General features: G+C 44.6%; 1 protein-coding gene across 1 annotated transcript in view; it reads left to right on the top strand.

The window, feature by feature from the left end:
• LOC137302308 (polyunsaturated fatty acid 5-lipoxygenase-like) overlaps positions 1 to 10,597 on the top strand; it is a 34,389-nt gene extending 23,792 nt beyond the window's left edge. Inside the window, exons 9-14 of the mRNA XM_067971948.1 lie at positions 1,773 to 1,859; positions 4,925 to 5,094; positions 5,780 to 5,901; positions 6,748 to 6,848; positions 7,438 to 7,608; positions 9,272 to 10,597. Coding sequence (XP_067828049.1) covers positions 1,773 to 1,859; positions 4,925 to 5,094; positions 5,780 to 5,901; positions 6,748 to 6,848; positions 7,438 to 7,608; positions 9,272 to 9,451 — 831 coding nt within the window. The 3' untranslated portion in view covers positions 9,452 to 10,597. The remainder of the gene's footprint in view (positions 1 to 1,772; positions 1,860 to 4,924; positions 5,095 to 5,779; positions 5,902 to 6,747; positions 6,849 to 7,437; positions 7,609 to 9,271) is intronic.
• The last annotated feature ends 2,037 nt before the right edge of the window (positions 10,598 to 12,634 follow it).

Here is a 12,634-nt window from a genome sequence, read left to right on the forward strand (position 1 = left end):
ATAGTGATGTGCTCCAGGGACATCCCATGAATACTGATGCACTCCCAAGGCACACCATACAAATAGTGGCACACTCCGGGAACGTCTCCATCTTAAATTCTGAAAAACAGTGGATGTCCAAAGGGACCTAGGGGTTCAGGTACATAGATCATTGAAGTGTCATGAACAGGTGCAGAAAATAATCAATAAGGCTAATGGAATGCTGGCCTTTATATCCAGAGGACTAGAGTACATGGGGGCAGAAGTTATGCTGCAGCTATACAAAACCCTGGTTAGGCCGCACCTGGAGTACTGTGAGCAGTTCTGGGCACCGCACCTTCGGAAGGACATATTGGCCTTGGAGGGAGTGCAGCGTGGGTTTACTAGAATGATACCCGGACTTCAAGGGTTAAGTTATGAGGAGAGATTACACAAATTGGGGTTTGTATTCTCTGGAGTTTCGAAGGTTAAGGGGTGATCTGATCGAAGTTTATAAGATATTAAGGGGAACGGATAGGGTGGATAGAGAGAAACTATTTCCGCCGGTTGAGGATTTTAGGAGTAGGGAGAACAGTCTAAAAATTAGAGCCAGACATTTCAGGAGCGAGATTAGAAAAGATTTCTACACACAAAGGGTGGTAGAAGTTTGGAACTCTCTTCCGCAAACGGCAATTGATACTAGCTCAATTGCTAAATTTAAATCTGAGATAGATAGCTTTTTGGCAATCAAAGGTATTAAGGGATATGGGCCAAAGGCGGGTATATGGAGTTAGATCACAGATCAGCCATGATCTTATCAAATGGCGGAGCAGGCACGAGGGGCTGAATGGCCTACTCCTGTTTCTGTGTTCCTAAATACAGTGTTAGTTACCCAAAGAACAACAGTGCAATTATTGCAGAAAATCTTCCGTCATCAATAGACAGCAAGAGAAATAATGTGCTGGTAAATCAACAAATACAGGAATATACAGAAATCTGGTGAGAGATGGAAAGAAATACAATGACCTGAGGATCCCCAGGATCCTTTGGTGGATCCCACAGAGTTTGAAAACCTATGGGTTATTATGACCTTGAGTCAGTGATGTTCTCTCTGGTATATAATGGAGGTCTAATAAACCAAAATATTCATCCAAAAATATATTATTGAATCAAGATTTCTGTACATTAGAAATTAATGCAGTGATTGGGAAGTGATTGGATCCAGTGGGAGTTTAGACAGTGCAACTGAGTGAGGAAGGGTTTAGTCTATTAGACTGCTATCAAATGTGACCGAATGGGAAGGGTTTAACTATTTGCATTTGATACAATGGAACTGAAAGAAAGGGATCTGCTTTGTTGGGGTTCTATATAATGGGACTGAAAGGGAATGTTTTAATCCATTGGGATTCCATACAATGGGCCTGAATGGGGGAGGCTTGGTCCAGTGGGTTTCTGTACAATGTAACCGAATAGAAAGGATTGATCCCTTGAGATTCTATACAATGACACTGAATAGGAAGGGATTTGGTCCTTTGAAATTGTATTCAATGGGACTAGAAAGTGTAGGTCCATTAGGATTGTATACAATGGGACTGAACAGCAAGGACTTTGGCCAATTGGGATTCTATACAATGGGACTGAATGGGAGTGGTTTCAGTCTTTGGGATTCCATACAATGGGAGTGGTTTGCTGTAATGGAGGTCTCCTTGCGCCCTGAACGTCTTTGAACCTGACTCTTAGTTTGATGCCCTGTATTAACTATTCAGGACAGATCAGATTTCACTGCTTCTAATTTCATTTATTTTTTCTTTCAGCTCCTTATGCCTCACACGAGATACACGTTGGAGATAAACACTCGAGGCAGAAAAGAGCTGATATCGGAAAATGGAGTTATGAACAAAGTTAGCCTTGTTTTATAAGCTCTCTCTGTTTAGTCTCTTTGTGATTTTTTTTAAAAATATGAATTTTGTGCCTATCAAGGTAGGGGTAGTTAGTGCTGGGGAATGGAACACTGACCATTTCAGGTACCCAGCGTCAGCATCAAACACTCCCTGGGCAGGTATGGCACAGATTAGATACTGAGTAAAGCTCCCTCTCCACTGTCCCATCAATCACTCCCTGGTCTGATATAGCACGGGTTAGATACAGAGTAAAGCTCCCTCTATCCTGTCCCATCAATCACTCCCAGGTCAGGTACAGCACGGGTTTGATACAGTGTAAAGCATCCTCTCCACTGCCATATCAGTGTATCGCAGCCTTAACCTCAGAAGACCACTCCCTACTGCTACAGTGTGACATTTTTCCATTTCCCAAACCATCCAACCTTGTGGCCTGTAATTGAAATTACTAATTTAATGTCCCAAATTTTGTGCCAACTTGGTTGGTCTTTCGTCCAACCACCCCTTTAGCCCTGATGGAATCCTTTGCAGCTGTTGAGATCCTTGCTAACATCTCTAATAGGCATGGCAGGTGAAGCTGACAGGGCAGTGACACGGACAGCCAGGGACCTCCTAACTCATGGCCTTCTGGTTTGGAGTCAAATAGGCTGCCAAGTTGCCTGGCTATTTACATTCTCAAGCAAAATTGCATGTCCTTCCAGCCGTGAGATCCAGAACTGCAAATCTTCTGGTCATGTGACACGGGTTGCCAATCCTCCAGGATTGTCCTAGAGTCCCCAGGAATTAAAGATTAACCTCCTGGACACTGCTGCAAGCAACACCTGGGAGAGAAATCATAGGGGCATTAAAGAAAGTGTTTTTTTTTTCATTTTCTTTGAACACTTTCATTTACTAGTTACAAAAATATTGGAGTCGGGAAAAAAAGGCTGTTAGACCGGCTGGGGTGATTGGAGGTGAGAGGTCATGTGATGAAACCTCCAGGAATATGTGCAACCAGAGTTGGCAACCCTACATGTGACCCAGAGCAACAAATGTTCTAGTCATGTGACCCAGAGCTCCAACAGTTCTGGTCATGTGACCCAGAGTGCCAAACGTTCTGGTCATGTGATGCCAAACTCTATGCAAATGTCACTAATTTGATAATTGATACTTCAACTTCTTCTAAGAGCTGGAGAATTCAAATCTTTAGTGGATGATACCTTCATGGTTCTGTTTGCTTTTCTTGAATTCCAACACCAATTGCTACCTTGCCTGTGCCAGTGGTAGCTCTTCAGCTGGAGCTGTCTACTCCAGTCCTATTTCCTTGCCCTTTCCCTTTATCCATTTCTATTTTTCCAAATCCTTTGTAACATACAGATTGAGCAGACTGGGGCTCTTTTCTCCAGAAAAAAAGACTGAGGGGTGACCTGATAGAGGTCTTGAAGATTATGAAAGCATTTGATAGGGTAGACGTGGAGAAACATTGAAAACAGGAGCAGGAATGTCCATTCGGCCCTTTGAGCCTGCTCCGCCATTCAGTATGATCATGGCTGATCCTCTATCTCAATACCATATTTCCACACTCTCCCTGTACCCCTTGATGCCTTCTGTGCCTAGAAATCTATTTGAGAAGATGTTTCCATTTGTGGGGGAGACCAGAACTAGGGGCCATAAATATAAGATGGTCAATAAATATCCAATAAGGAATTCTGGAGAAACTTCTTTACCCAGCGAGTGGTTACAATGTGGAACTCGCTACCACAAGGAGTAGTTGAGGCGAATAGCATAGATGCATTTAAGGGGAAGCAAGATATACACGAGGGAGAAAGGAATAGCAGGATACGCTGATAGGCTCAGATGAAGTGGGGAGGGAGGAGGCTCGCGTGAAGCATAAACACCGGCATAGACCTGTTAGGCCGAATGGCCTGTTTCAGTGCTGAACATTCTATGAATGTAGTATAGTTCAGATGTTAGTTCTCTGATCTCTAAAGAACGCTTCCCCTCCTTCAACCTGACCTCTGAATCTTCACGTTACTTGACCATGTAAACCCTCATTCACTCCCAGACTGAGCTGATCTGCAGTTATTGGCTACACTACATCAGTTCATTGTTTGCCAGCAACAGCAGAGAGTGTTCTATTCAAATGTAAAATCACAATGTACATCGGTTCCTTTCCAATAGAAAGGAGCTGCTCATATCTGATAGCCAATGTTATTCTCATCTGCAGCCTAAAGCTTTTCTCCATCACTCCCTTTTGCTCTATTTTATCTATGCTACGATGCTCATTGCTCCTCTGAAATTTCCTCTCTTGTTCCTGCTAAGCCCCAAACACTGTCTCCTCCAAGCTTCTCCTCCTTCCTGCAGCCTCTCTGTGTTGAAATAAAGGTTGCTTGTACCATCTCATTCATTCTCAGGACCTCAAAACTGTGAAATTCCTTACTTTCCATTGTCTTGCCATCCTGTCACAATCTCTTAAAACCCAAACTTGGCATCATCTAACCACCAGTTATTGATTTATTTCACCTTTATTCCTGCTCTTTTCAGTGTTGATAATGTGCAAATCTAGGCTGATACTCCAGTGCAGTACCAAGGGAGTGATGCACTGTCGTATGTGCCATCTTTCGGATGAGTCGTTAAACCAAGGCCCCGTCTCCCCTCTCAGGTGGATGTAAAAGATCCCATGGCACTATTTCAAAGAAGAGCAGGGGAATTCTCCCCAGTGTCCTGGCAAATATTTATCATTCAATCAACATCACTCAAACAGATGATCTGGTCATTATCACATTGCTGTTTGTGGGCCCTTGCTATGTTCAAATTGGCTGCTGCGTTTCCTACATTACAACAGGGATTACACTTCAAAAGTACTTCATTGGCTGTAAAAACACTTTGGGACGTCCTTAGGTCGTGAAAGTTGCTGTATAAGTGCAAGTCTTTCTTTTTTCCTACACTGTGGGTCCTGGCCTTTCACCTAAGATTCTCAGTAAAATAAACAAAACCTTATCTATAGTTCACGGTCTATCCCTTGTCTGCACTGACTCTGATCACTAACCCTCAACAGATGGGCTTAAATCTTTTTGTTTCGTCCAAAGGCATTTGGTGTTGGAGTTGAAGGCCACATTTTACTTAACCAGAGAGAGTTCCTCGCCATTACCTACCAATCATTGTGCCTGCCAGAAAGCCTGGAGCTGCGTGGAGTCGAAGAACTGAAGGGCTACTATTATAAAGATGACGGCCTGCAGATATGGTCTGCGATTCACAAGTAAGTGAGAGATTAGGTGGCTCATTCATAGAAGTCTAGGAGATTGGAGGTGATTGGAAAGGTTCCCTGGGTCCTGTGTACAGGCATAACTAAAGCCTGTGGACAGTCGAGTACTCCAGAACGCAACAGTCCAGTGCTGCTGACACTATCAGAGTGTGGTGCGCAACAGATACATTGGCCAGGGCTGAATGATGCAGACTGTCATGTTAGATTGATATCCTGGAGATTCTGTTCCATTGTCTTTGGGAGTTCGGGAGAAGTTTCACAATTTTCTCTTAGAAAGGTTTCTCCTCCCTCAGGATATTAAGTGACTCTGGGAGAGTCCGCTCCAATTCAAGGAGAACCGTCACCACACGGACTGCAGCGGTTCAAGAAGGCGGCTCACCACCACCTTCTCAAGGGCAATTAGGGATGGGCAATAAATGCCGGCCTCGCCAGCGACGCCCACATCCCATGAACGAATAAAAAAAAAGATGTGGGGAGTTCAACATGGGGAGGCATAGTTTGAGCATCTCAATGGTCTTTTCTCATTCCTTGTTTTACGTTCTTTTCACGTGGGATTATCCTTGAGAGGACTTGTTATCGTTGCAATTGCTGATGACCTTCAACCTCAAGGCTGTGCATAACGTATAAAGTGTTTTTGCACTCGTGACTGGTCCTTAACACATCTGAATGTGACCTTCAGGTTTGTCAACAAAATTGTGAGGTTCTACTATGAGAATGACCAGCAAGTAAAAGATGATCCTGAGCTGCTGGCCTGGATTAAGGACCTCACTGGAATTGGATTTCAAGACCTCAAAAACTCTGGTAAGTGAATGTAAACTGGTGGGTGAGCAAAAACTGCTGGAGATGGAGTCCTTACTTTTCAAAGAGTCTCATGACCAGGTTTCTCTCTAATTCAGGAGAGGAACATAGGTTCTCCCTGGAGCACAGCTGTGGCAGTGGTGGATGTTCCTCCCTTAGGTGTCTCCGTTTTATTACAATTTTCTCCCCTGGAGTTAAGATACAAATCAGCCCTGATCCGATTGAATGGGAGAACAGGCTCGAGGGGACTGGATGGCCAACTCCTGTTCCTATGTTCCTCTCCTGAAGGTGTTAAATTTCCTGGTTGCACACCTCTGGTACCTCACCCAAACATAGAAAATAGCAGCAGGAGTAGGCCATTCGGCCCTTCGAGCCTGCTCCGCCTTTCGTTATGTGTGTCCGCAGCCATTCGTCATGTGTGTCCGCAGGGCATGTCCTTGTGGCGGGCGACCAATTTCATCACCATTAACTGTAAATCAACAAGAAATATCACCTGAAAAGAGGTTGGAACTTGTCAGTTCAGTCCTTGTGAGCATGAACCTACAGCACAAATAATCTCTCATTCAACACTAATTGTCATTAAACTGGTAACCTCACTGAGAAACCACAGAATTCTTGATGTGGGATTTCGCAAAATGTTGCACTAGTGCAGTAGGGGGTCCTGTTCTGAGGTTCTGGTTAAGGTTCATTTTTGGGACAGCGTAGAGGGAGCTTTACTCTGTATCTAACCTGTGCTGTACCTGCCCTGAGAATGCTTGATGGGACAGTGTAGAGGGAGCTTTACTCTGTATCTAACCTGTGCTGTACCTGCCCTGGGAATGCTTAGTGCTAACACACTTTTTTTTTTAGGAATCCCGACATCGTTCAGTAACAGGAATGAACTCTGCAAATTCCTCACCATGGTGATCTTCACCTGCAGTGCCCAGCACGCAGCTGTGAATAATGGACAGGTAACCTTTCCATATCGCTCAGGCACTCTATGGTTTTATGTTGGTTTAATTTTCCTCCCAGGTTTATTTATTTTGTTCTGCCCTCCTGAAGGCCTGCATTGCTTGCTGCTAGCTCACCCAAGTGGGCATTCTGTGTGAGAATACACAGTGAATGTCAACAGTATTGAATTGCAGGAGCATCACAACCCAGCTTGACCCCATCCTCACCAAATATCTGAATGTGCACACTTTCCAACAACTTGTACAGCAATCAGAAACCCTGGCAAAGTTTTCCTCTCTCTGGTCAAGGTACCCTGAGACCACTGTGCCATTTCAAGTGCTGTCCTGGCTGAGATTGGATGACAGACCAGAGATTGAAGCTGGGACCTACTGTTCTGTGTGGATCAGTATCACACTGGGTGGTGCCTCTACCCACTGGGCCATCAGGAGTGCTAATTTCCTGTTTTTAACCCTTTTACGAAATGCAGCAGGAATCCTGGGACCGAGCAGCAGCCCGGCACAGGTACAGAACCCAAGGCTGGCTGCTCCCTGTGCATGTCTGCCTCTGCCTAGTTCCACCTTACTGAATTCATTTTCTCTCACTCAACAGTATGACTGGGGTGCCTGGGTGCCCAACTCGCCCTGCTCAATGAGGAAACCTCCGCCCACCACCAAGGGGACAGTGACTATGGAGCACATCATGGAATCCCTGCCGGATATCACCCAGTCCTGCATCGAGATGGCAATCACCTGGCATCTGAGCCGCCCACAGGCTGAAATGGTAAACTCTCCTCCCCGTATCCTAACTTGCGCCAATTCCCACTCACCCATCACCCCTGTACTCGCTGACCCACATTGGCCCCTGGTCCAGTAACCCCTTGATTTTAAAATTCTTATCCTAGTTTTCAAATCCCTCCATCGCCTCACCCTCTCCCTATCTCTCTAACCTCTTCCAGCCCATGCAACCCTCCAAGATCTCTGCGCTCCTCCAATTCTGGCCGCATGCGCATCCCCGATTTTCAACATTCCAACACAGGCGACCTTGCCTTCAGCTGCCTAGGCCTTAAGCTCTGGAATTCCCTCCCTAAACCTCTCTCTCCTCCTTTAAGACGCCGCTTTATACCTACCCGTTTGATCAAGCTGTCCTAATATCTCCTTGTGTGGCTCAGTGTCAAATTTTGTTTGATAACTCTTCCATGAAGCACCCTAGGATGTTTTACTACGTTAAAGACGCTAAATAAATGCAAGCTGTTGTTGCAAGGAATTGACGAGGCAACTCGATGTCTTACCCACTTGTGAAGAAAGAGAGTCCTATCAGGAACCCAGCTCAAAATCAGACTGAAAAAAATTCTCATCAATATCAATTTGTTCTCTTTCTGTCTTTTGTAGCCAAAACAGTGGGGGTGAATTTCTGTAGGAGTTCTCCTGCACGTCTGTCCTAACTTTGGTGGAAATGCTGCTTAATCCTGGATAAAATGGTGTGAACAATGTTACAGCAGACAAGCGGGAGAATCCCCATGGAAATTGACCTCCCGGTGACCCCTGATAGCTCAGCTGGTTAAATCAATGAGTAGCTTAGCCACACAGATAAAACCAACCTCAGGTTTTGTCAGTGCTGATCCAAGCCAGGGCCAGGTTATGGGTGCTAAAACTAAAATTTGCCTCTGTTCAGGGTTAAGAGGGAAAAATTGGCCAAGTTTCATGCTCCTGATCACCATTCAACACCCCTTGGTGGAATTGACAATCATGGACACCTGTGAGGATAAGGATCGAGCTCAGCTCCTCTACCCCCCTGTCTTTTCGGGCTCACTGCCAGGAAGAGGTTTAGTTGGCCACGATACCCAAGGATGAAATGAGTTTTGGGCTGTCTCAATCCAATTGCCAGTGGGCATTGGCCCAGAGTGCAAAACTGCCCTTAATTTGGTACTAAATTGGCATGGGTTAGGAAATGGACAAATGTCACTGGTGCTTCTGAGATGGAGCTGAGAGACATAATTGGGTAAAAGGAGAGGGAACATTACTCATCTGTGCTGTACCAACCCTGGGAATGTTTGATGGGCACAGTGTAGAGGGAGCTTTAAATCTGCATCTAACCCGTGCTGTACCTCCCCTGGGAGTATTTGATGGGACAGTGCAGATGGTGCTTTATTCTGCATCTAACCTGTGCTATACCAGCCCTGGGAGTGTTTGATGGGGACAGTGTAAAAGATTTAGTTTGTATCTAACCTGTTCTGCACTTGTCCTGGTTGTGTTTGTTTGGATAATCAAGGGGGCGTTTTACTCCGTAGCTTCCCTGGGACTGTTTAATGGGACGTTGTCGAGGAAGCTTTACTCTGTACCTACCCTGGGAGTGCTTAGTTCTGACTTCTCACTCGATGAGCACACTATTCACAAATACAAAAATAATGGAGAAAGCTTAAAAGAAAATCTTTATATTTGTGTAGAGAAAACTAGGTGATTACAAAGAGGAGTATTTCACCGAAGAAGCAGTGAAAAATATCATCGGGGAATTTCAGGACGAGCTGAAGGCAATAGACCGCACGATCCAGGAGCGCAATGAGGACCTGGCCCTGAAATACGAGTACCTGCGTCCCATAAACATCGACAACAGCATCTCCATCTAATGAACAGAGCGGCCAGGCTCAGGGAAGAGTGCGCGGATGGTTATTCAGGGGCTTTTAACCACTTGGGGCAGTTACTCATTAAAGGGGGAGGTATTTTTTGCTAAAAGACGCAGGTGGGGCTGAATTTCAGTGGGGGTTCTTTCGATGTCCTGTAGTAACTTTAGCGGATGATCAGCGGAAACCCTGGAGAATCGTGTAAGCGGTCATTAAAAGCCAGGATTCCACCAATCTGTCATGGAAGTTATGGCAATAGATCGGGAGATCTCGCGGAAATTCCAGGAAGAGGTGTTTTACCCGGAAAAAAGTCTCAGGAAATTGCATGCCGCAATCCCTGACTTTCCACGCATTATGGATGGTAAATCGCAGGCTTTGTGGACTCAATTTCCCGATATCCGCTCCCAGCTGTTGAGGTTCCACACTGGGAGGGTACAATCAAAAAATTGACCCAATAGTTTCTGTGGTTTCTCAGTCCCTTGTGTGACGGAGGTGGAACAAATCTTGCATCATAAATTCACCACCATGTCTGTGACAGAATATGTAATAGTGACATATATCTGACTAGCCAGGGAGTCAAGCCTGTGCCAACTGCCAGAAACCCGCTGCCAGCTGCCACCACATCTGCTTTGCTAATCCAGTTCCCAGAAATCCAGCAGGTTTTCCATGTCAGTGACCTCATTGCATCAATAACACCACAACGACACCATCACAGTGAAGTAATCACAATGACATCACCAGAGCAATATCAGTGATATCACCACCGCAACATCAATGAATTCATCACAGTGAAGTTATCACAGCAGGTCAAGGGATAAATATTGGCCAGGACGTCGGGAGATCTCCCCGCATTTTCTTCAAAAAGTATCATAGGATCTTTTATATCCATCTGAGGGCAGACGGGGGCCTCGGTTTAACATCTTATCTGAAAGATGGCACCCTCTGTACTGGCACTGGAGTGTCTACCTAGATTTTTTAAAAATCCTATTTTTTTTTCTATTATTTTACCACTAACTAGAATTTTTGATGCCCAAAATAAGGTTTTAAACAAAACATCAAAAAAATTACATATTTCACAATAACTATTAAATTTACCCATAAAATTGTCTATTGTATCTTGTAATACCTTCATTAAAATTTTTACTTCAAGGCCTCACCTTCTCTCAAAAAGCCTGGGTTTGTAGTTGATATTTTTCCCACAGCTATCACTGCGTGTCTGCCAATATCTGGTTGTTGCGGTCTGAATGTGTGCAGAGTTGCTCAGTGTACCACTTGAAGACTCCCCTTTGCTGTCAGAATTCCTTTCACTAGATTAAGAATTTTGCATTCAACCTGTTATAAAGTCTTTCATTTTTTTACTTCACAGAGAGTGTGCCACTACTTGTCTGTATGGCCCACCTTCTTGTGTTATGGTAGAAAGGCATGAAGTAATTGATGGGAGGCTGGTGTGCCTCTTCTCACTGAGTACCAGCCGCCCAACGCATCTCAGGCTGGAGACTATGAAACTCCCAGCCTGAGAGTTCCCAAACCCTGGCCATACCCTCTCTGCACTGGTGATGTTTCTAGGGGTGGAGAGAGGTTCCACCCCAAATAAGGGCCAGATGAATCTGCCAGAGAAGGCTGGCTCCTGTTGTATCCGGGTCCCAGCCTAATTCCTGATGGAAGGCGCCTGGATTTTCGGGCCCAATCTCATAAAAAGTACACTCAGCATAAGAGAAGTCGTATGGTGACGATTTTCCTGTACCCAATGCCCTGCAGGTGCTTGGTTCTGCGCTGTTAGGCAGAGGAAAACTGGAGCACTAACCTGTTGCACCAGGTCCCCACCCCTTTTGCATTTGACACGAATTCCCTGGCTTATCATTCGGCCTGGACGGGAAATTAATTCCCAAAGCAAGCAGGGGCATTTAGGTTGTACGTTAATGAGGTGGAAATTATGTCATAACACTTTCCACATTGTTTTCCTGGGTTTCTGCCTGGCAGACACCCCAGAGAAAGATCACACACAAAAAGTGGGCACTGGAAGTTGAGGCTAGCCCCTTCAGATTGGAGGGCTGCCAGCAAGCTCTTCAGATATCCAGGAGGGCAAATTCTAAAATTTTATAGAAAAGCAAGGAAGAACAGCAACCATTTTTTTGGCAGCAGCCAGAAGGCCCAGAAGTCACTAATGGCACAAGTTCCCTGCCCCAGTCTACGACACCCAGCCATTTCCTGGGGTGTTTTTCTGCTCTGGTGCAAGCCAAGCCATGCTAGTGAGCTGAGGTCAGGTAGATATAGAGAAAATGTTTCTACTTGTGGGGGAGTCCAAAACTAAATATAAAATAGTCACTAATAAATCAGGAGAAACTTCTTTACCCAGAGAGTGGTTGGAATGTGGAACTCACTACCACAAGGAGTAGTTGAGGCAAATAGCATAGATGCACTTAAGGGGAATCTAGATAAACACATGAGGGAGAAAGAAATAGAAGGATATGCTGATAGGGTTAGTTGGAGTAGGAAAGGAGGAAGTGTAGGGAATTCCTTATTGCATGTGATTCTTGGACACTGGTCAAATAGTCAAGCAAAGAAAGTCACCCTCGCAGTAGTTTCATTAATCAAATGTAATTATTTAATGATATTATCATTCATACAAGCATTCATGAAGCAAAATCAAACCATACATATGACTTTCCTCTATAAAATCCCATTATATACTTAATAATTCACAACATTATTTTGTAATGACTTAACAATTCATACACACATCAGGCAAATCATTAATACATATACAACCTTTAAACCAAAGCTTTTGCTCATAGGAGCAGGAGCAGGCCATTCAGCCCCTCATGCCTGCTCCACCATTTGATAAGATTATGGCTGATCTGTGATCTAACTCCATATACCTGCCTTTGGCCCATATCCCTTGATACCTTTGGTTGCCGAAAAGCTATCTATCTCAGATTTAAATTTAGCAATTGAGCTGGTATCAATTGCCATTTGCGGAAGAGAGTTCCAAACTTCTACCACTCTTTGTGTGTAGAAATGTTTTCTAATCTCGCTCCTGAAAGGTCTGGCCCTAATTTTTAGACTGTGCCCCCTACTCCTAGAATCCCCAACCAGCAGAAATAGTTTCTCTCTATCCACTCCATCTGTTCCCCTTAATATCTTATAAACTTCAATCAGATCACCCCTTAACCTTCTAAACTCTAGAGA

The sequence above is a fragment of the Heptranchias perlo genome, chromosome 35 (genome assembly GCF_035084215.1).
Source record: "Heptranchias perlo isolate sHepPer1 chromosome 35, sHepPer1.hap1, whole genome shotgun sequence".
Classification (NCBI taxonomy): domain Eukaryota; kingdom Metazoa; phylum Chordata; class Chondrichthyes; order Hexanchiformes; family Hexanchidae; genus Heptranchias; species Heptranchias perlo.